Raw genomic sequence first — 20,131 nt, forward strand, 5'->3', positions numbered from 1 at the left:
TCTTCCCTTATGCAATCTTTTTCAGCTTTGGCAGCAGAAGTTTGTCTAGTTGAGAACACCTGCCAGAGGGTGGCCTCGGAAGGAAGATGCCCCGTGTGCTCCGTCTCTGCATCTGAACTCGTGAATTCCAGCTCGAGGGATTCTTAAAGCCTTAAGTTACTTGAAATCTATGTATTTGCAGCCCTCTGTCTCTGGAACCCCATTCATTCTAAACTGGAATCTCAGGCTGAATGAGAATAACCCAAGTCGAGAAAAAAAGAGGAGAACTCAGTCTTTCCGCCGCCACTTATCTCCAAAGGGTCAGCCCTCTCTTCCTCTAAGGACTTGAAACTGAAAATGGACCCCACTTTTTTTTAAGCATTGCCTTTTCTTAGCAGACTGCCATCATCTTTTATAGAGGAATTTTTTCACTATGCACTTGGTGGATCTTTATAAAACACTGACCTTCTAATTAGCTTCAGGTCAGTCCTAATTGAAGGCGGTCAGGGAAAGCAGCGCCAGCAAACCACAGAAATCAAGCCCGTTGCCCAATGAAAGGAATAGGTTTAGGGTTTTCGGCATTTGGCGTTGCTGCTTAGGTGGACGAGCCTGGTGGCGAGCAGCATGTACGCGGCGGTGGAGCCGGGACCTGTGCTCTGCAGCGACTCCAACATCCTGTGCCTGTCCTGGAAGGGGCGTGTCCCCAAGAGCGAGAAGGAGAAGCCGGTGTGCCGGCGGCGCTACTACGAGGAGGGCTGGCTGGCCACGGGCAATGGCCGGGGTGTCGTGGGTGTCACGTTCACCTCCAGCCACTGCCGCCGGGACCGCAGCACCCCGCAGAGGATCAACTTCAACCTGCGGGGCCACAACAGCGAGGTGAGCGGGGCTGGCTTCCTGGGGTCTGGGTCCCCAACCTTTCGGGGCGTGGTCTTGAGTACCCCCTCCCCGGGGTGCAGGCTCACAGCTGAGTGAATTGTGTGTCCTGCGTTCCCTGGGAAGGTGTTTGGGTGACGTGGCTCCTGGCCTGTATCCTTCCCCATGTGTGGTGTGTTTCTCGAGCATCCTTGTCCTCCTCTCCCAGTAGGTGGCGCTTCCTGGCGGGGGCAGGGGTGGGAGAATGGGGGGCTTTCGGAGCAGGGCCAGAGGTGGGATGAAAGTCCCTACTCACCTGTCACAGGCTGGACTTTGTGCGGTCCCTGGGCCCATGGCCGAGAGTCAGCAGTGGTGGAAGGGGGGCGTTGGCCCCGCAGAGCCGGCACCTGCTTTGCTCTGATGCTGCTCCTGCATGGGGCTGCGGCTCTTTTCCGGGCAGGTGCACAAAGAAAGGAGCTGGACAAAGGTGAGAGAAGTGATCCACTGGGCCAAGCGGCAGTTTTCCCAGCTGTGGGGTATATGCTATTGAGACCGCTATGCGGTGCAGATGTACACAGCCCTGTCCAGGCTTCTAAAATATGAACCGTGTCTATCTCTGTGAAATTCACGCATCGCGGCTGTTGTGGCTTTGGCATGGGGTCCCCAGCCTAGACCGTCATCGGTGTGCGGGCCTCACAGTCACTGGCTTATCTGTATTTTCTGATGAAAAGCACATCTGGACATCTCACTCGATGGTTATTGACTGTTAAAAAGGAAGCAGAATGGTTGCGAAGTGCAGCGTATAGTGAATCGCACTAGTTTTAAGTGTACACTTCAAGGCTTATTTTACGGACATGGCCGCATCGTCACCCACATCACCTCCAGCCAGATCAAGTCAGAACATTTCCATCACCCTCACTGGGACCTCGTCAGGCTCTGCACCCCCCAGACAGGTGCCCCAGCATGCTGTCCCCAGGGGTTCATCCCAGTCGCTCTGTATCCAGCTCCCCCTCTCCACATGGGGTACACGAGTCCCCCTGTCTGTAGGTCTGTGCTTGCTCCTCTTAAACGATACTGGGTTCCCCTGCAGGAAGAAGCCGATTTCTGTTGGTGGTCTTTGGGGTCACTCCTGGCCCCGCTGCTCGGGCCCTGCCTGCGATGGGCATCTGTGTGCATGTCTTGGCTCTGAATCATTGCACGCAGAGGGGAATCTCTGAGTCAGGCAAACAAGCCTTTCAGGGAGAGCGGCCCAGCTCTCCTGAGCCATGGCGTACTTCACGCCCCCCACCAGCGCGGGCAGGTTTCAGTTTTGTGAGAAGCTTCTTTTGAATTTTTCAGGTAAAGGTGGGCTTTATGTGTGGAATTACGCTCTTTAGACACTTGCCTAGTTCCTGTGCACGCCCGCAAGCACATGTACATCCGTGTACCTGTAATTTTGAAGTGGGTGCGCTCTTTCAAGGTATCTTTTTCTAATTCTGTACAGTGGTTTATAACCACACCCCCCACCTTTTACCTCCCAGAACCGGTGGTCTGGAGTCTGGCTTGGCGTGGCTGGACCCTTGCTGGGGTCTCATGAGCCCGGCGAACACGGTGATCTGCCGGGATGGTGGTCCCGTCTCCGGCTGGTGGCAGCAGTCAGCTCCTTGCCCTTGCAGCACTGAGGGCCCCCCGGGCTGGCCCCGCCACCCACTCAGCAGACCGCTGTGTTGCGGGGCTAATGCTCTGCTTAGCCATCTGCTTGTGTGGTTTGGTCACACTCCCCGGGCTTGACTTGCTTACCTCCCATTGTTTAAAATGTCATTTAGTTATTTTTATTTCCTTTAACTCCTTAGGCCACCTGCCTGGCCCCTTCCCCACCATTTTGCTGATGCCACCAGTGCCTCATTTACACCAACCCGGTGTTCCTGGAGCCCCAGGGTCTCAATTGTGCTTGGCGACTCGGCCCCCGGTGGAGCTGAGGTGCTGCTGTCTCACTTTCCCGAAGACCACGCGCCCCCGCCTCTCCCCCTCCCTTTCTGACCTCTGCTTTCCACCCTTTCCCATCGCTGCCTCTTCCTGCCTCATCTTCAAATGTCGGAGGGCCCCAGGCATGTCTGGTTTTCTGCACCGTCTCTCCAGGTTGGCGTTAAACCCGGCTACATGCTGCGGGTTCTGAGTGTGTGTCTCCTGCTGGCCGCCTCCCGGCCTGAGGTCCCACGCCAGTGGGGTACGTGGCTTCTGTCACGGAGCACCGGAACCGGGGGCTTGCTCTCCCCCCACCTGCCTGTCCACCGCTCTGTCCAGCCCAATCTCTTCTCTATCTCAGTGGGCACCGGAGACCAGCCAGGTGGGCTGTTAGTCAGATGCCATCTCCATTGTCTTTCTAAGGAAGAATTAAGCCCTCAAATTTCAGGCTTGCATGTCTGTAGTGCAGGCAGCAGGGCAGAACCGGCAGGGGAGAGTCCTGGAGCCCTCGGTGGCTTTTCCAGGCTTTTAATTATCTTTCTACACCACTTGTAGTGAGGTAACCAGGTTCAGGGCAGGCAGGGGAACTGGGGAGGGGCGGGGTGGGAGGCTGGCGCATCCCCCTCACACACCCCCCCCCGCTCCCCTGCTGGGTCCTCATCCTCTGTGACCCGGTCCTATATACCCAGCCCCCAGGCCCAGGTGCGCCCACGCCCACTCAGGCATGCCCACACCACACTCCAGGCATCCACCTTCAGGCGTGCCTGCCCCAAGCCCATAGTCCCAAGCTGCAGGTGATAGCCACAGAGGCTAGCGGTGCAAAAGCCTGAGCATCTTCATTTACCCTACAGTGTCTAAAGGTATCTTAATTCTGCTTTCATGCTTGATTGATAGCTTGGCTGGGTTTAGTTTTCTAGGTTGGTTCTGTCAGAATTTTGAAGGTACTTTTCATTGTCTTCAAACTCACGGAGTTACTATCGAGAAGCATGGGGTTTAAGAGCTCGGGTCCTGAGCTAAATTCTGATTCCCAAATTTTCACTGTATTATTTATTTATTTTTTTACTAAAATCTTCTGATGTGAAATGGGGTTTCTAAGTAGTACTTTGCTCCTGCGAGGCTTGTGATGAGGACTGAGTTAATATTTGTACTTAGAGCAGTGCCTGGCACATCATGTTGGGGGGCTTGGTGACATTGGCTGTCCTTCTTATTTTTATGTAAACATAAAAAGTACCTGGAAGTTTTGGCATCTGCTCTTTATCCTAGATACTCTGAAATGTTGTAAGCTGTTTAAACATAATGTATTATAAAACTGGAATCTCTCTGTGTGCATGTGTGCATGGGGGAGGGGTGTTCAGCAAATGGGCTTTATCGTGGAATAACCTGGGGGAGAACCAACTGTTTTGTTGCCACCTGCCAAATGCCGGCATCTAAGCATATTTTTCTGGGGTTGTTCAGTTCCCAGTTTCTTTCTTTCTTTATTTCTTTATATTTTTATATATTTTTTTAATTTTTTTTTAATAGAGGCATGTTTATTTATTTATTTATTTATTCATTTTGTTTTGTTTTTGTTTATACATGCACTGGGTACAGTCAGAAGCACGGGAGGGTGAGAGAATTCACCAGAGCCAGAGCGGGGAGCAGAGCAGGCAGAAGGACCGAAGTACACTGCTGAGGGGAGCAGCGGGCGGCAGGAGAGGTCTGCGCGCCATGTGGGACCCTCCTCCAGTGGCCGGGGAGCAGCCGGGGATCGAACCGGCGCTGCAGAGGCTGCGGGCAGCTTCGCAACCCAGCGCTCAACCGCTGCGCCACCGGGGAGGCCCAGTTCCCAGTTTCTTTAGATAAGGCCCTTTCTGCACTATGCCTGTGAGTGCGTGTGTGTGTGTGTGTGTGTGTGTGTGCATATGTGTGTGCGTACCCATTCCAGCACGCTGGGGAGAGGTAGCAAAAGTAGAAGCAAGAGGAGGCAGGAGTGTCTTGGGGTGCTTGCTGTGCCAGACTGCCTTCTCGGAGCTTTTGCTCATCTAATCCTGATGCAGCTCTGTGATCTGACCTGCTCGTGTCTTTGTCGATGGGTCAGCTGAGGTAGAGACGCTGAGAACTCACCCAAGGTCACACAGTATAAGCCCGTATAATGCTGCACTTGACAGATCTGAGCGCGAAACTGGGGACTCTCAGGTTATATGCGCTAACCTCAGAAAGTCACCCCTTTTCAGTTCAGTTCTTGTTACTGACTTTGTGGTGCCCGGTGTCCCCAAGACTGGCTTCTGTGGTTCACTCTTCAGGGAATATGTCGTGGGTGCCTGGTGCTGGGGGATCCCTCCCCACCCAGGGACAGCTGTACTGCTGGGAAGGAGGAAGCAGGGTCTGGCAGCGTCAGGGGCGTGCGTGCCCTGAGCCCTCCAGTTTTAGTCTGCACTGCCCCGGTCCCTGGAGCCTCCTCCTCTCGGCCCCTTGCTCCTGGCCAGCCCCTGCCGTGGAGCTGTCTCCACGCCCATCCACCCGCTGCCTCCGCGTGGGTGGCCTTGACGGTGGCGCCTGCTTGTTTTCATTGCTGTGCTTTTTAGGTGATTTCTAAGAAGAGTGTAGGCTCATCTTTATTTTGATCTCTTAAATCAGAAGTCTCCTCTTCAAAGTCTAGAATATAATAGATTTATATTTTATTAAGAAAATAGAATTATCAAAACAATGCCTTTTTTGGTTTTCTTGGTTTTTTTCTTCTAGCAATTTGTTTTAATTTTTCCCTCTTCGTAGAAATGAATGGTGATGTTTGCAAGTAACTTGGACATATGAAAAGCATTGTCTTTTGGGGTATTTTTGCTAGAGAGACTGAGGAATGTGGGCACAGGCTGTCATTTTTGGTAACAGCTTCCCAGGGAGGCAGCTACAGGCTGCCTGGCATCAGCATGGGCGAGAGCGGGATTTTGGGGTACTGGGCAGCATCTCCTGGTGCTCGTGATTTATTAGCAGGTGGGCCTGTGGCTTCCTGTGCCAGGCTGCTTGCATTTGAACCCAGCCTTCCCGCGTGATTTGGGACACGTCAGCTCGCGTTGCTGTGGCTGCCATCACCGGTGATGCAGCCCCAGCCGGTGTGCGTCGGTGAGCTCACAGCGTCCTAGTCCTCACTCCTTAGCACACTTCCACCCTTGGTGTTGTACCCTCTGCGCTTCCTTTTGAGTTTAGTAGTGGTGTCGGGCTCTCTCTGCTGAGAAGTGGCCTGGGGATTGCAAAGTATGGGAGTGGAATGTGAGGTGGAGGCTGGCCAGGGGTGGGCAGGTGGGAGGTGCCCCTACTGGGAGGGAAGTTGGGCTTGTGCCACAGTTTACTTACAGGTTTGGGATTCTTGACTTGGGCAGCTAATCTGTGTCCTTATCTCCCTGGCATTCTTGACATGGTCTCCAACAGAATCACCGTCCACCTCCCTCCACCCAGCCCGTGGCACCTGGTGCGAGTGGCTCCCGGGTGCATTGCGGGCTCGGGGTGGGGGGGCCTATCATATTCTTCTTGGGAGTTTTTGTCTACAGGTGCTGAAAGTTGGTTCTGGGATGTGGTCTGGGATGGGGGGAGGTTGTGAATCTGTTCTGCGCAATAGCTTGGTATTTCTAATTGGGGCCACCCACAGGCTTGACTCCCAACTTCCAAAACAAACACACCCATGCCTTTTGCCCAAGAGTGTTCTGCTGGGTGTTTTTATTGTACCTTCTGGCAACCTACATTTGGTTCTGTTCCTTGTTGTTGCTGGTTTCCAGGGTTCTTACTGGCATTTGTTGAGTTTTCCCCTTGGCCTCATTAGATCTGGTCTCTGTCCTCGGAACCTTTCTTTATCCTGAAATAATCCTGCTCAAGCTTCCTTGAGACCTTCCTCTCTGCGCCCTGTGTGTCATCCGATGACAACGCATAATGCAAAACCTATTTGAGTTTTGTGGTGGCAGGAAGGCACAGAGCAGGATCTCTATGATCCGGGCAGATGGGTAAAGGAGAGTCCTGGAGCCCTTAGTGGCTTTTTCAGGCTTTTATTGAGTTTTTTACAAGGCAGGGGGACCTGGCAGTCTCCCGGCCCCTGGCGAGTCTACTCTTTCTGGGCTCTCCAGCATTCTCTCCTGGTGGTCTCTGCTTTCTGTTCTTATTCTTCTTCTCATTCTCTGCTGGCATCCCCGTGATGCCGTCTTTATGAGCCCAGTCTCAGCCCAGGTGTGCCCACCTATGCATGCCCACACCTACTCCAGCTGCCCGCCATCAGGCATGCATGTGGGACCGCAGGGATCCATCATTAATGCTAATGGTGGGAGGGCAGAAAAGCCTGATAATTTCACTTACCCTACAATTCATTCCCTCAGGGTTTTCCGCCATACAATCTATACACAACTTTCCCTTGGCGAATATGAACACTGCAGCTATGACCCACAGAAGTAAACAATACAACTGAATATATCAATGCAACAAAATTCAACAGGATACAAATAAGCTCGGGCTGGACACCAACCTAGTGGCAAAAGAAGATTATTGGCACCAGCAGATGATCTTACTAAGTCTGCTTCCGAAGGCACTGCTCATACGAGGGAGGGAACTACTCACGGCATCTGCTGTCACACGCCAGGAACCTTCGGGCTTCCTGGCCTTCTCTGGCTGTAGTCTCAGCCACAAGCCACATACCACATCCACCCCCAGGACACGCTCACTTTTGGATTGGCAATTCTGTACTCTTTGTGGGTAATCGCCCAATGCTCAGGGTTTCTGTCTGCGGTCACTCCAACACTCGGCTGTCGTGGCCACTAGTGCGACACGCAGACCCCTGCACTCAGGCCAACCCTATGCATATGGTGCGGGTATCCGTGGACACAATCTCCACATGCGGTCTCTTGGGCCCCCTCTTTGGCTGTGGGCTTCACCATAAGCCACGTTCCCCACCCATCCCCCAAGGACAGGTTCCTCAGCTCCTCACCCAACAATGAACAGGGCATAACCTGCAGGTGATTTTAAGAGACTCACTGGCCTTCTTTAACATACCTCTGTTGCTTAACAGCCCCTCAGCACCAGCTTGTGCCTTATCTAGGTTGGCTTTTTGATACATCTCTGCCTGGCTGCAGGGAACTGGGCGAGGGCTTCCTCCCTCAGCCAATCTTGGGCTCTTCTAAGCCTGCCCCTTCTTCTACTCTGGCCGTTGCCTTTCTGGGCTGTGGCCCATGGATTGCTGGGCAGTACACAGGCTGCTTTTGGCCACGCCTTGTTTTTCATCCCCTGTGGTGTACAAACGATACCATCCTCCCCCAAGGTCCCCAAAACATAACATCAACCTGCCAAAGTTTTCCTCCACCTTCTGGCAGTCCAAGTCCATCAGTTTTTTTTCCTCGGTCAGCACTGGGCAAGCTCTGGATGATGAGTCGTGGTCCTCTTTCTCCTACGATTCTGCTGCCTTGGGGTCCTGGCCTGGTCCTCGTGGGCCATCTCCTCCTCCACTGGAGGTCTCGTCCACAGCTTCTGGACCTTGTTCACCTCCTGTGCTCCTGTAGTGTCTTTAACTCTTCTGGAAGCTCCTGGACTCTGTTCACCTCGTGTGCTGCCATGGCACCTCCAGCATTGTGTCGGGCTCACGGTCTGCTACTCCTCAGTCCCTCCCAAGGTCTTTAGAGGGCTCCATACCTGTCTGCATCAGATCATCCTGCCAACTCTATGTCAGTTAGAGGCAGGAAGGCACAGAGCAGGATCTGGGCAGATGGGTGACCTTGGTGGCTTTTCAGGCTTTTATTGAGCTTTTTACAAGGCAGGGAGTCTGGGGGTCCAGGAGGCTGGCAGACCTCCCAGCGAATCTTCACTTTTTGTGGGCTCTCTGTCATTGTCTTGGGGTCTCTGCTTCTCTGCTCTCGTTCTTCTTCTCATTCTCCAGTGGCATCCCCGTGATGCCGCCCTTATGAGCCCAGTCTCAGCCCAGGTGTACCTACCTATGCATACCCACACCCTACTCCAGGTGCCTGCCATCAGGCATGCATGTTAATGCTATGGCGGGAGGGTGGAAAAGCCTGATAATTTTTCACCTAGCCTACAAGTTTCATCTTCTCTTTCTTTACTTTTTAAAATTACAGGGCTTAAGGAAGAGTTAGAACAGGAAAATAACTTGGAAACAGCACTGTTTCCCGGTAGCAGAAATAAATGTTTAGTGACTTTACTTGCAAGATGCTATAAGTTAATGTTTGGAACATGGAATTGATTTTGTTCACACAGAGTTTGAAACCAAAAGTGTAAAAACCATCTATTGTCTTGGTATTCTCACAATTTCAGATGTTTATTTTTTTCCCCTCTTAGGAAATTTACCACAAATGGCAATTGGTGGCTAATTAGGGAATTAGACAACATGACCGGAGAGCGCTTTCTGGTCTCCTAGGCCTTAAAATTTTTCTTTTCCCTTAATTCTACCTTAAAAAAAAAAAAAAAAAAAAAAACAACTAATTATCTAATTATCTACTTATTACAAGATTACAGTCACCTTGGGGGGTTATAAATTGACATTTTCCCCTAGTGTAGGGTAAAAAGTATCAGGCTTTTCTGCCCTCCTGCCATTAGGATAGTTGATAGAACCCTGCGGTCCTGAATGCATGCCTGATGGCGGGCACCTAGAGTAGGATGTGGGCATGCGTAAGTGGGTACTCCTGGGCTAAGACTGGGCTTTTAAGGGCGGCGTCACGGGGACACCAGCAGACTCAGAGAAGCAGAGAAGCATGAAGCATGAAGAACCACGAGAGCAGCAGAGATCACTGAAGAGCCCAGAGTGAAGACTTGCTGGGGGCTGGGAGGCCTGCCAGCCTCCCGGCCCCCTAGTACTCCTGCCTACTATGTACCTGGTAAATCCCAATAAAAGCCTGCAAAAGCCACTGAGGGCTCCAGGACTCTCTCCTCCTTTACCCGGTCTGGTGTCTGGTCTGCTGGATGAGAAAACCTGCTCTGTGCCATTCCTGCCCCTATACCTAGTAATGAAATACTTGTTTGGGGAATCAACATCTCTTTCCAAAAAAGCAGTGTTATTTTGTTTTAGATCACCACTGTGTATAATAGAAATATAATAGGAGCCCACGTGTAATTGAAAAATTTCTAGTAGCTGCAGTGAAAAGTAAAAAGATGAAATTATTTTTAATACTACATATGACTCCATGTATCTAAAATATTTCAACATGTAATCACTATAAAAACCATTGTAATAATTTATATTCTTGCTTGATATCAAGCCTTTGGAGTCTGGCACGTCCCAGTTCACGGCCATATCTCAGGTGCTCACCTGCCACACGAGGCCAGTGGCTATCACGTCAAACTACATCATTCCAGATATTTCTATTTTTGAGGATTGTGGCAGGTCTGCATGCTTTCCCCAGGGGGCTTATTAATGTGTGTCTTAGGAGGTTGGGTGAAAGGCATCTTAAATGCTTTTTACTTGGAAATAATCTCAAACTTACCCCAGGCTTGACTCCAAGCTTCCAAGACACACACACCTGACCTGTTGTTAACCTGTGCTCACTGCTCAAGATTGCCTGCCTCTCTCTGTCTGTGTGTCAGCGTGTCTATCTGTCAGTCATCTGCTTACCTATCATCTGTCTGTCTTCCCTTTCCAGTCCTTTTGAGAATGTACTTCTTGATCTTTTACTCTGGAATACCTCAGCATGTGCCCTGGGAATAAGGACATCAGTCACACAAGCACAGCAGACAGTTGTCAACTTGAGGAGAGTTAACATTGACTCAGCACGTCCACGTGCTGTCTATATTCAGTTTTGTTGGTTATTTCCCCCAGTACAGAGTCTACACACCCATTGTCTATACGCCCATTGATCCGCCCATAACCTGTCACCAGCATGAACTCACAGATTTCATTTTCTTCAGTGCTTATTTTTAATTTTTCAGACCAAATTTTTCTCAGATTGCTCCAGATTTGGCCAGTGGAAGCCCCTTCAAGCTGTTGTGTCCTTTCGATGCACCCCAGTCGATGAGGCTCCCTCTTCACCTTTAGATAGAATAAGATCTTCCAGCCCCTCTGGTACTTACCTAGCCCAGATCTGCAGAAAGCCACTCCTCTCAGGACTGCCATTGTCTTTGCGGGCGGTAGCGTTTCCAGCCAGGAGCTGGCCTCTAGACATGCACGTTGCTAGGAGGTGTCTTAGCCACTGGGCCCTTGAGTGGACACACACTTTGCCCACTCTCAAGACGCTGGGCACCATGGGAGGCCTTTCCTCATGCAGTGCCCACTCAGTCTGGAGAAAGCTCTGCGTTCATAGATATAAGAGAGAAGAACTCCTTGTAACCACAAGATACAAGGAGCCATGATGGGCCCCCAGGACTGAGGTCTCGAGAGGACCCAAGGAAGGATGAGTTCCTTTCTGACCAGTTGGCCTAGCTGGCCTGGAGCGGGTCTAAAGGCTTGTGAGGAGCAGCCCCATGGTGTGCAGTTCCACAAAACTTGTATCTAGTCAAATTTATCAGTCTTCTGTTGTATCTGGATTTCGAGCCATCATCAGAAAACCTTTTTGCACAGCTGGGCTCGAGATGAATTCAGCCGTGCTTTCCGTGGGCTCAGGAAGGGAGTCCTGAGAAAACTGCGAGTGAGGAAGTCGGCTCCTGCCTTGTGGGGTCTTCCCCCAGGCTTCCTGACAGCAGGACACACGGTAACCAAGCACTCTTAGACTGCCCCACAGTTTGGTTTGAAATTTTTCTGTAAGTTGGTAAACTAAGGAACAGCGGGATTACCGTTCAGGTAAAGTTAGAATTTTAGGGGCCTCCCCGGTGGCGCAGTGGTTGAGCGCTGGGCTGTGAAGCTGCCCGCAGCCTCTGCAGCACTGGTTCGTTCCCCGGCCCCCGGCAAGGGTCCCAGATGGCGCGCAGGCCTCTCCTGCCATGCCCGCTGCTCCCTTCAGCAGTGTACTTCATCAGTCTGCCTGTTCTGCTCCCCTCTCTGGCTCTGGTGAATTCTCTCACCTTCCTGCACTTCTGACTGTACCCAGTGCTTGTATAAATAAATAGATAAATCTTTAAAAAAAAAAGAAAAAAGGTTAGAATTTTAGTCCATGGCAGAATGGAGACTCTCGCCCTTTTTCCCACACCTTGATTTCCTGCTGTTTTCAGCTAGTCCCTGAGAGGGTCACTGCTAGCTGGGTGCTCTTGGTGAAGGTGCCCTTGTCTTGCTTCCAGAGCATTTGCCCCATCTCAGCCGTGTCTTAGAGCCAGGAAGGTTACAGGCCAGGGCAAGGCTTAGCCTGTCCTCCTCGACCTCTGAGCAGACACTGCGGTAGCAGTGCCATCTGTGGGGGCAGCCTCAGGCCCCAGTCTCCATGGGGTATCTGTGTATTTGTGGAAGGCCCTCTCCCCACACAGCGCACTGCAGCCCAGAGGCCGGGAGCCAGTGGGTTTCCCTCTGTGGCAGAAGAATTGAAAGCAGTGCTGTAGTAATTCATTCCACAAGAAATGAGGGTGGGCTCTGGCACCCTGCTGGCTGTTGTAAATCCCCCACCCCTACCCCCAGGATGGCCTGCGAGGAGGGAGCATGGTGCTGTCCGGCCTGTAGGAGTCTGTCTTAAAACTCAGGTGCTCTCTTAGAGCTCCCCCAGCTCTAAGGTTCTAGATTCTTCTAGTTTCTTCTATTGCCTACTGCTAAAATATATTTGTTGTGTCCCCCAAAACTGCTAAGTGCATTTGAAAGACTTTTTTTTTTCTTTTTAACCAAACAAACTTTTTTGAAAAAACATTCTTGCTCTTACAAGTATTGGTCAAGTAAGTTGAGTGGTACTTGACATTTTGTCATTTCTCTTTGAGTGTGAGCTCCACGGGAGCAAAGACATGGCTTCCGCATCTTCAGTGGTAAATCGAGGTTTTGTGACAATAGGGTTGGCCTTAACAGTTCCGGTTTATCGTCAACATACACCGGTAACTTTGCTTTGAGGGTCCTAAATTGCACCCTTCTGCAACTGTTGGCCAGAGGTCATGAAGAAGATGCATTGCTGGGTGCCGACAAGGCGGGGTCAGGGTGAGGCGCCACCTTCCATGTTCATCTCAGAGACTTGAGAGGCTCCTGCAGCTGTGGCAGTGACTTCACAGTGAGCCTGCCACCGTTCTCCTGCCCCCCAGTTAGGCTCTGCTGTTTCCCTCCCGTAACAGGATTTCCTTCGTGTCCGAAGAATGGAGAATTTAATTATTAAAAAGAAAATCCATTCTTAGCTGGTCAGACATTCATTAAGAACAGCTAACTTATTTTTCTTATGTGGGAAAAAAAGAGCCAACTGAATTTTCAAAGATGTGGCCAGGTGTGCTCTTGAGTCAGCCCATATCCCTTTGTCGCCGTCAACAGTACAGGCCCATTTTTGTTGCCACGTAGCATCAGCGGTCACAAGACAACTGAGTAGCATGGCGGGGCCTTTGGATTCCCTGGAGGCACGATGGCAGCTGTAAATGCAAAGCTTTTCCAGATGAGACTAATACCTGGAAAGTCCACTTTTTATATTTTTTCCTAGTGAAGATGAATTATGGTTGTTCTACTATTGACATTTAAATATATATATCCACGAAGTATTTTGACCCCAAATTTGAAAAAAAAAATCATTAAACCTCTTTGTGAGCTAGCTACTGTGCAGAGCACTGTAGAGATTGGGGAGGAACAGGATGAACACAGATTTTATCAATTGTAATGTATTTGCTTGTAAGCTCAGGAAACCTCGTCTTGGCTTACGCAGTCAGTGAAGGAATGTCTTGGCTCGTGGAACTAAAACCATCTAAGGGATGTCGGGTTTGAGTCACACTCGGCCCATTGGGGTCTGGTATTGCTCCATCTCTGCTTCTGTCTGAGTTGGCTTCACTGCAGTCTCATTCTGCATGGTTGCTCTTGGCAACCCCAGGCCCGTAGACCCCAGTTCTCTCTCTAGTGAAAAAGAGAGCCTGCCCTTCCCAACAAAAGTGCCAGACTTGAGTCCTAGAGTGTACACTTAGTCAAGCGCCCAAGCCTGCCCGTTTACTCTGGCCCATGGGAGATGAGGCTCTGACTGGCCAGGCCGGAGCCAGGGCTGCAAAGAGTCATCCCTTCTCCAGTGTGGTTGCTGAGAATAGGGAGTGGTGTTCCCGGGGGGACATCCTGGCTCTGCCCTGGACACACAGGCCGCAGCCTAGTGAGCTTGGGACGTCCACGGCGGGGACGGTCAGGTGTGAGCTCTGGGAGCACCGGCTGCTGGGGGAGCAGCTGGCAGGAGCAGCTCGGGACCAGCCTTTCTTTACGGTGGAAGGAGCAGCTGTCAAAACGGACACTTAAAATGACATGTTTAAAGGAAACATGGTTTGTTGAAGGAACGTGGAAATAACCTTATTTTGGACATTCTCAGGCAGCAGACCTGCTAGTCAGCGCCTGCCAGCTCTGTCTGGGCCAGGGCTGCACTGGAAAAGACTGGCTGATCTGTGAACTGCTCATCTATCTCCATATGCCCTCGTGTCCGACAGCCCGTGTGTCTGTGTAGTGGGGTAGGGTAGAGTCAGCCTTTTTCCTGGGCTGCCCCTTCTGTGGGGGGATGGTGTGCTCTGCACAGGGCTGCAGTCCTGGACCCCGCCAGGGCAGGGAGAGGGGCGGGGGGCTGGGGTGGGGGAGGGGCTGGTAATACTTCCTGGGCATGTGGCTCCTGGGTTGGGCCTTGATGGTGACAGTGGCCCTTCCTGGCTGGGGGCCCCCTCACTTGTCTGTGACACCAGACTTGGGCCACATGAGGTGCTGATGCAGCCTCTCCAGACTCAGATTAACTCACTGTACACGCTTCCTTTTCTTGTGTTTCTGACAAGTAAATACAACTAGAGAGGATCTTGATGAAGCAAAGACTGTCGGCTCTTCACTAGCCTATTTTTTGGGAGGAAGAAGGAAGGTCTGTTTGGACAAATGGTTTGACTTAAAAGGAAAATACAAATAAGATGAATTACATGGAGAAAGTATTAATAAATTAAGTGTGTGAATTATTTCTGTCTTTTTTAGCTTATCAAATATAAAAAGGATCTGTAATATCACACTTGGGCTTCTTTTACTACTGAAAGTTCAACATATTGGATTGTTAAAGATTTAGTGAGGTAGAGCATTTCAGAATTAAGGCTGCCCTGGACTTTGAGGTTCTGGAAGCACAGTTCCCCAGCCTTTCCTTCCTTCCTTCCTCAGCTGTGAACACGGCTGCGTCTTCACCCATTCCTTGCTGCTGCAGTCGTCATGGGGCTGCAATTCTCTGATCTTTGCTTCATGCCGATCTGTATTGACTTTAAGTTTAATGTGTGTGCATGTTTTTCCCCAAGTTTGAATATAAAATATGGCCATAGCTGTTGCAGATGTGCAAGGTGAAGTTCATTATGAAACTCCAGAATCTAGAAATATCAGGTAGATTTTTCTTTCTGCCAAATAACTTTTTGTTGTACTTAAAAAAAAAAAAAGCCATTTTAATAAAATACGGTTCATACGGCTTTCAGTGAATGGAAACCTTCCTTTTCTGCACTGCAAGCATAATTGATATGACTAATCTGATCATAAGGCATTAGAGTATTCCAAAGTGTCTTCTGAATCATTAAAGAAAAATTATCTTAAGCATATATTTTTAGTGCATTGCACTTTATTGCATTCTAATTAATTGAAAAGCAGAGATCTGCATATTTCACATGTAAGAACTTTATCATTTGAAAAGTAACACACAACCCATTTCCATATATATCCACGTGTATAAAACTATAAACACAGAGGTAAAAGTAAATGTGCACATTCCTACTCCAGTTCTCCAGTCGCTTTTTACCCTCCCGCTGCCCGTACCCCCACCCCTGTCTCTCTGTGGTGGGGGTTGTGGCGTGACCTGAACCTCCCCTCCTTCTCCCCTGCACTTCCCTTGAGTCTGCATGGCAGCGGGACAGCTTTCCCAGCACCAGCCAGTCCCTGCAGTGCTCTGACATGACTAGCTCTTGAACTGCCTGGCCTCTGCCCTCCCCCTGCCCTTCCTGGGGCGCAGCCCTGTGCCCTGACCTCCTCCTAGGACCTGGGGCCATAGACCCCACCTTATTTAAGGTTGCTTCCCCGATCACCAAGTCATGAGCTGACCCTTCTGTAGCCTCCTGGCCTGTCAAAGTGAGATTTTTTTCCCCTGAAATAACATTTGGATTATAGTACTCGCTGATGAGTTCACACACAGGGCAGGACAGAAGGTCTGGGGGAGGAGGGGAGGCATTGGGATGTTTGGATGATGGGATCTTTTTTTTAAAATAAGGCTATTTTTTTTAAAAAGATTTATTTATTTATTTATTTATACAAGCACTGGGTACAGTCAGAAGCATGGGAGGGTGAGAGAATTCACCAGAGCCAGAGCGGGGAACAGAACAGGCAGACCGACGAAATACACTGCTGAGGGGAGCAGCGGGCGGTGGCCGGGGATCGAACCGGTGTTGCAGAGGCTGGGGGCAGCTTTGCAGCCCAGCGCTCAACTGCTGCACCACCAGGGGAGGCCCTGGATGATGGGATCTTGATTGTGGCTATGGTTGATTGAAAGGTCCACTTTTAATACATGCACTTTATTACTTGTAAGTTATACCTCACTGAAGCTGGTTTTTAGATATTCAGGTGCAAGAGGGAACTCTGGGCTAGAGATAAGGAGACATTTGGGAGTTAGTGGGGTGTAGGCCGCAGTTGAAGTTCCAGGAGTGGATGAGATTGTTTAAGCTGAGTCTGAGGATGAAGAAAGCAACAAAGAAAAAGCCCAGAGTGCCCTGCTTATGGCCAGCGGGAGCCTCGAGGGGTCTCTGGGGTAGAGCCTGGCGCTTAGGGGTGGGTGATGGATGATGGGTGATGGGTGGATGAGAAGATAGTGGTGTGATTCCCGAGGAGACGCCCATGGGAGGAGGAAGCAGACGTGACATGTCTGTCTCCAAAAAGGTGTGGAGCTAGGGCACTTGGGCTGGGCACTTTCTAGTTTGTGGCTTTTCAGTGACGTGGGGTCAGTGCAGACGCCAAGGGTGAGGGCCAGGGCCGCTGGAGACCACGGGAATGGAGGCTGTAAATGGGGCCAGGGAAGCGGGACAGGTGCACTAGGGGCTCAGGGATTCTTTTCAAAAAGGCCAGATTTTAGTTAGAGGTAGTTGATGACAGGGTCTCAGCAGATTAGAGGGTCAGACTTTGCCAGCAGGAGGGAGGTGGAAGGTGTGCAGGTGTGGGTGTATTTACACAAGAATGAGGGGTGGGAACGGGGTGAAGGGGGAATCGGGCTCAGGGAGCAAGGCGGGGCTTGCAAATAGGAACCAGGCCGGGGTCCCAGCTGGCAAGGCTGCCGTTTCTCCAATACCCAGAGTTTTGGAAAAGCAGATTTCTCCCTCTCATTCACAAACAGGAGAGCCAGTTCAGCATGGTTTCTGGACTGGTTACAGGGAGGCTCTACTTTGGGGGTGTCAAATAGTCTCCATCTGTAGACCCCAGCTCTTGGGGTGCAGTGTCACCCCGGAGGGTGGGTCTCTAGACCCTTTGCTCCTCCCCCCCAGGGGCTCCCTCCTTCTCTGGAGGTAGGGTTAGTAGGGGTTGTATTTGTGGTGGGCTTTGTGGCTCTCCAAGTAAAGGTTTTGGGTGGTGGAAATCAGAGCCCTTTGCCTGAGGAGAATATGCCCCCTCACCCCCCAACGTTGCTGAGATGTGATTGACACATGATGTGTGTGGGTTTCAGGCGTACAGTGTGGGGCTCACAGATGTAACCCCTGTGGAGGGTCCCATAGTCAGGTCCTGAGCTCGCTCCTCCCAGGTCCAGCTGTGCCTAGGCTGTGGCAGGCGCCCGAGAGCCCGTCCTGGCAGCTCCCAGACGCCCACTCCGCGGTGCTGGTCAGAGGCAGCGTGTTGCCCATTATGGCCTCACCTCAAAACTGGAGTTTGTGCCCTTGATGACCCCCTCCCCGCAAGAATGTGCTTTCCTTGCTGAAAATACATGGATGGACTAGTGGTGGGTGTTGCAGTTGGGCCATGGCTCACATCGGGCCTGGGAGCCCGCTTAGCGGGGCCTGCAGTGGCCTTCCTGCCGCTAGAGCTGCGCTTGGCAGCTGCTGTGGGGATCCCCCTGGAGCATTCTCTCCTGGGATCCTTGCTGGCACCTGGGCACACCTGCTGCACAGAGGCTCCCCCATGTGCTTGCACCCCCAGGTGCCGGCAGCCCCCCCAGATTCGGCAAGGGCCGTGGCTTCTGCTGTTGTTTTCACTGGCTGGGCAAGCGACACCTTTTGCTGTGATCCTGTGCCCAGGACAGGAAACGTCTCCTGGAACTTGGAGTGTTTGTCTGGTGCTGAGTCTGGCCTCAGTCTGGCCTGCTGCCATTTTTCCAGGAACCCCTTGACGTCTCTGCTGCTTTCTGGACTCTCTGGCTCTTGATTTGTTGCTTTGTGAAACATAGGACCTCAGTTATGTTGTAAATGAACGAAGCTGGGTTTCTGCCTGGAGGGGCTGTGTGGTGGGTGTGGAGCCAGGCCGGGCGTGGGCTCCGGGCACTTGCCCGTGGCAGGGCCATCCTGCCCTCCCATGGGAAGGCCCTGGGCCTTAAGCAGGAGGGTTTTAGCCAGGCACTTTGACACGTGATAACGTCCTCAATTCAGAGAAGACCCCAATTTTCAGCTTTTCTTCGTCTTCTCTCTTTATTGTTAAATTGTTTATGTTCAGAAATGTAGCTCATGCGACCCGGAGCAGTCTCCCAGATAAGGGCCTCTGTGGCGCCATGGCCTGGACTCAGCACGAAGCTTCCAGGCCTTAGTCTCAGGCATCCAGCTAGGCCTCTTGTTGCCTCTTCCGAAGGCTCGTTCACCCAAGGGTGAGAAAACTGGGTCCTCCAAAAGCCCCACAGCTGAGAGTTCCCCGAGGCTTGGAGAAGAACTTTTTTAGAATGAGTTAAACCCGCCTCAGGCTGTGACTGGGGGGCTGGCTGACGGGCAGGGCCCCATGGCCTGGCTCCTCTCACCTGCACTCTGGAGATGGAGACGCAGGTGCCTTTCTGAAGGAACAGACCCTGGAAACCCTGTTTTTTGTATAGCCTCACTGCCTTCAGATTTACAGAGAGAACTGGAGTTTCCAGCCTCTGGGCCCTTCCCATGCCACCATAAACCAGTTCTCACAATGCCTATAAGGCCACATGGGGGTCAGGAGGGCCGAGGAGAGTGAGACAAGAAGGTAAAGACTGTTCTAGCAAAGTAATGACATGGCCACATAAGCTGTTCTTACAGGCAAAGGGCTCTAGACTACGTGTGCTTGGCTGTGCAGTCAGAGTGGAGCCCAGCAGCCCCCCGCACTCTCCTGAGCGTTTCTGTTGACTTAAACCAGCTGGTCAGCCCTGGCCTGGCAGGGCCCTGTGTATAGCACTTTATTTAATTGAACTGATCCATTTGGGCAGAACGCGCTGACGCGCGTGGGTGTCTGGCTTGTGCAGGCGGTGAGCGCCTGTTCTGCCACAGGAGCTTCGGCTAAAGCGTTTCCCCGTGTCTTTGTGTGAGAGAGCAAGTGGGTCTTTCAGGTCTTGCCTTATGAGTGTCCTCCCAAGGCTGCCGCGTCTCCTTAGTGTCGGGTCTACCAGGGCCTAAGAGAGATGCTCTGCACTCACGAGGATCTCACTGGAGGGTGGGGGCACAGATATCCCGAGAGCTGGCAGACGCTCGGCTCACCCCCTACCGGCTGTCTCTGACAAGGATGGCAGCATCTGCCCAGAGGGTGCGCTGCTCCTTGTTGCTCTGTGTGCCTTTGGGGTCATCCTTCCAAGCTGATGCTGTTTCTCTCAGCGTTGTAGAAGATTGGGCAAAACCCAAGGTTGTTGGCCTGCGTTGGCAGCAGCTGGGATATGGCGCTTCTGAAGAATTGGATTCTGTTGCAAAGCGAGTGGGTCGTGATAACAAAAGTCGGGTAGAAGGGAAAGAAAGAAATCCCCGTGTTTACCTGCAAATGTTTGCTGCGCGTAGGTTTACTGAATGCCAGGAGAGACACGCGTGTGAGGAGGCTCACCCCGCACAGGCGCTGGAGCAGGGAGGTAGGCGCTGAGCCCTGAGCACCCTCAGACACCACCGTCTAGCAGGACGTGGGCCCAGACCCCTCCCGGCAGACCCCGCCGCTGCCATGTGTCGCCGGAGCAGGATTGCGTCCGACCTTACGGTTGGCCTCGGGGCTGCCTTCGTGCCGTTTTCTCTTTATGAGCCCTCTTCTTTTTTCTTCATTTTTGTTTTTTTGTTTCCTCTAATCCTTCGTTCTGGCCTTCTTTTGTGTTGATTTCTCTTCATCTGTCTTTGTAACTTCTTCGTTGGTTTTCAGTTCGGTTGCTTTGCAGTGTGGGCTTCGTGGCTACTCGCTGGCCTGTTGCGGCACACAGGAGGTGAACGTGGGGTCACT

General features: G+C 51.6%; 1 protein-coding gene across 2 annotated transcripts in view; it reads left to right on the forward strand.

Annotated features, from left to right (window-relative positions):
* Positions 1 to 603: 603 nt before the first annotated feature.
* TULP4 (TUB like protein 4) overlaps positions 604 to 20,131 on the forward strand; it is a gene marked incomplete at both ends in the record, with an annotated part of 95,102 nt that continues 75,574 nt past the window's right edge. For both annotated transcript variants that reach the window (XM_084229063.1, XM_084229064.1), the window contains one exon: positions 604 to 855. In XM_084229063.1, coding sequence (XP_084085189.1) covers positions 604 to 855 — 252 coding nt within the window. The remainder of the gene's footprint in view (positions 856 to 20,131) is intronic.

This window comes from Talpa europaea (genome assembly GCF_964194135.1).
Source record: "Talpa europaea genome assembly, chromosome: 2".
Taxonomy (NCBI): Eukaryota; Metazoa; Chordata; class Mammalia; order Eulipotyphla; family Talpidae; genus Talpa; species Talpa europaea.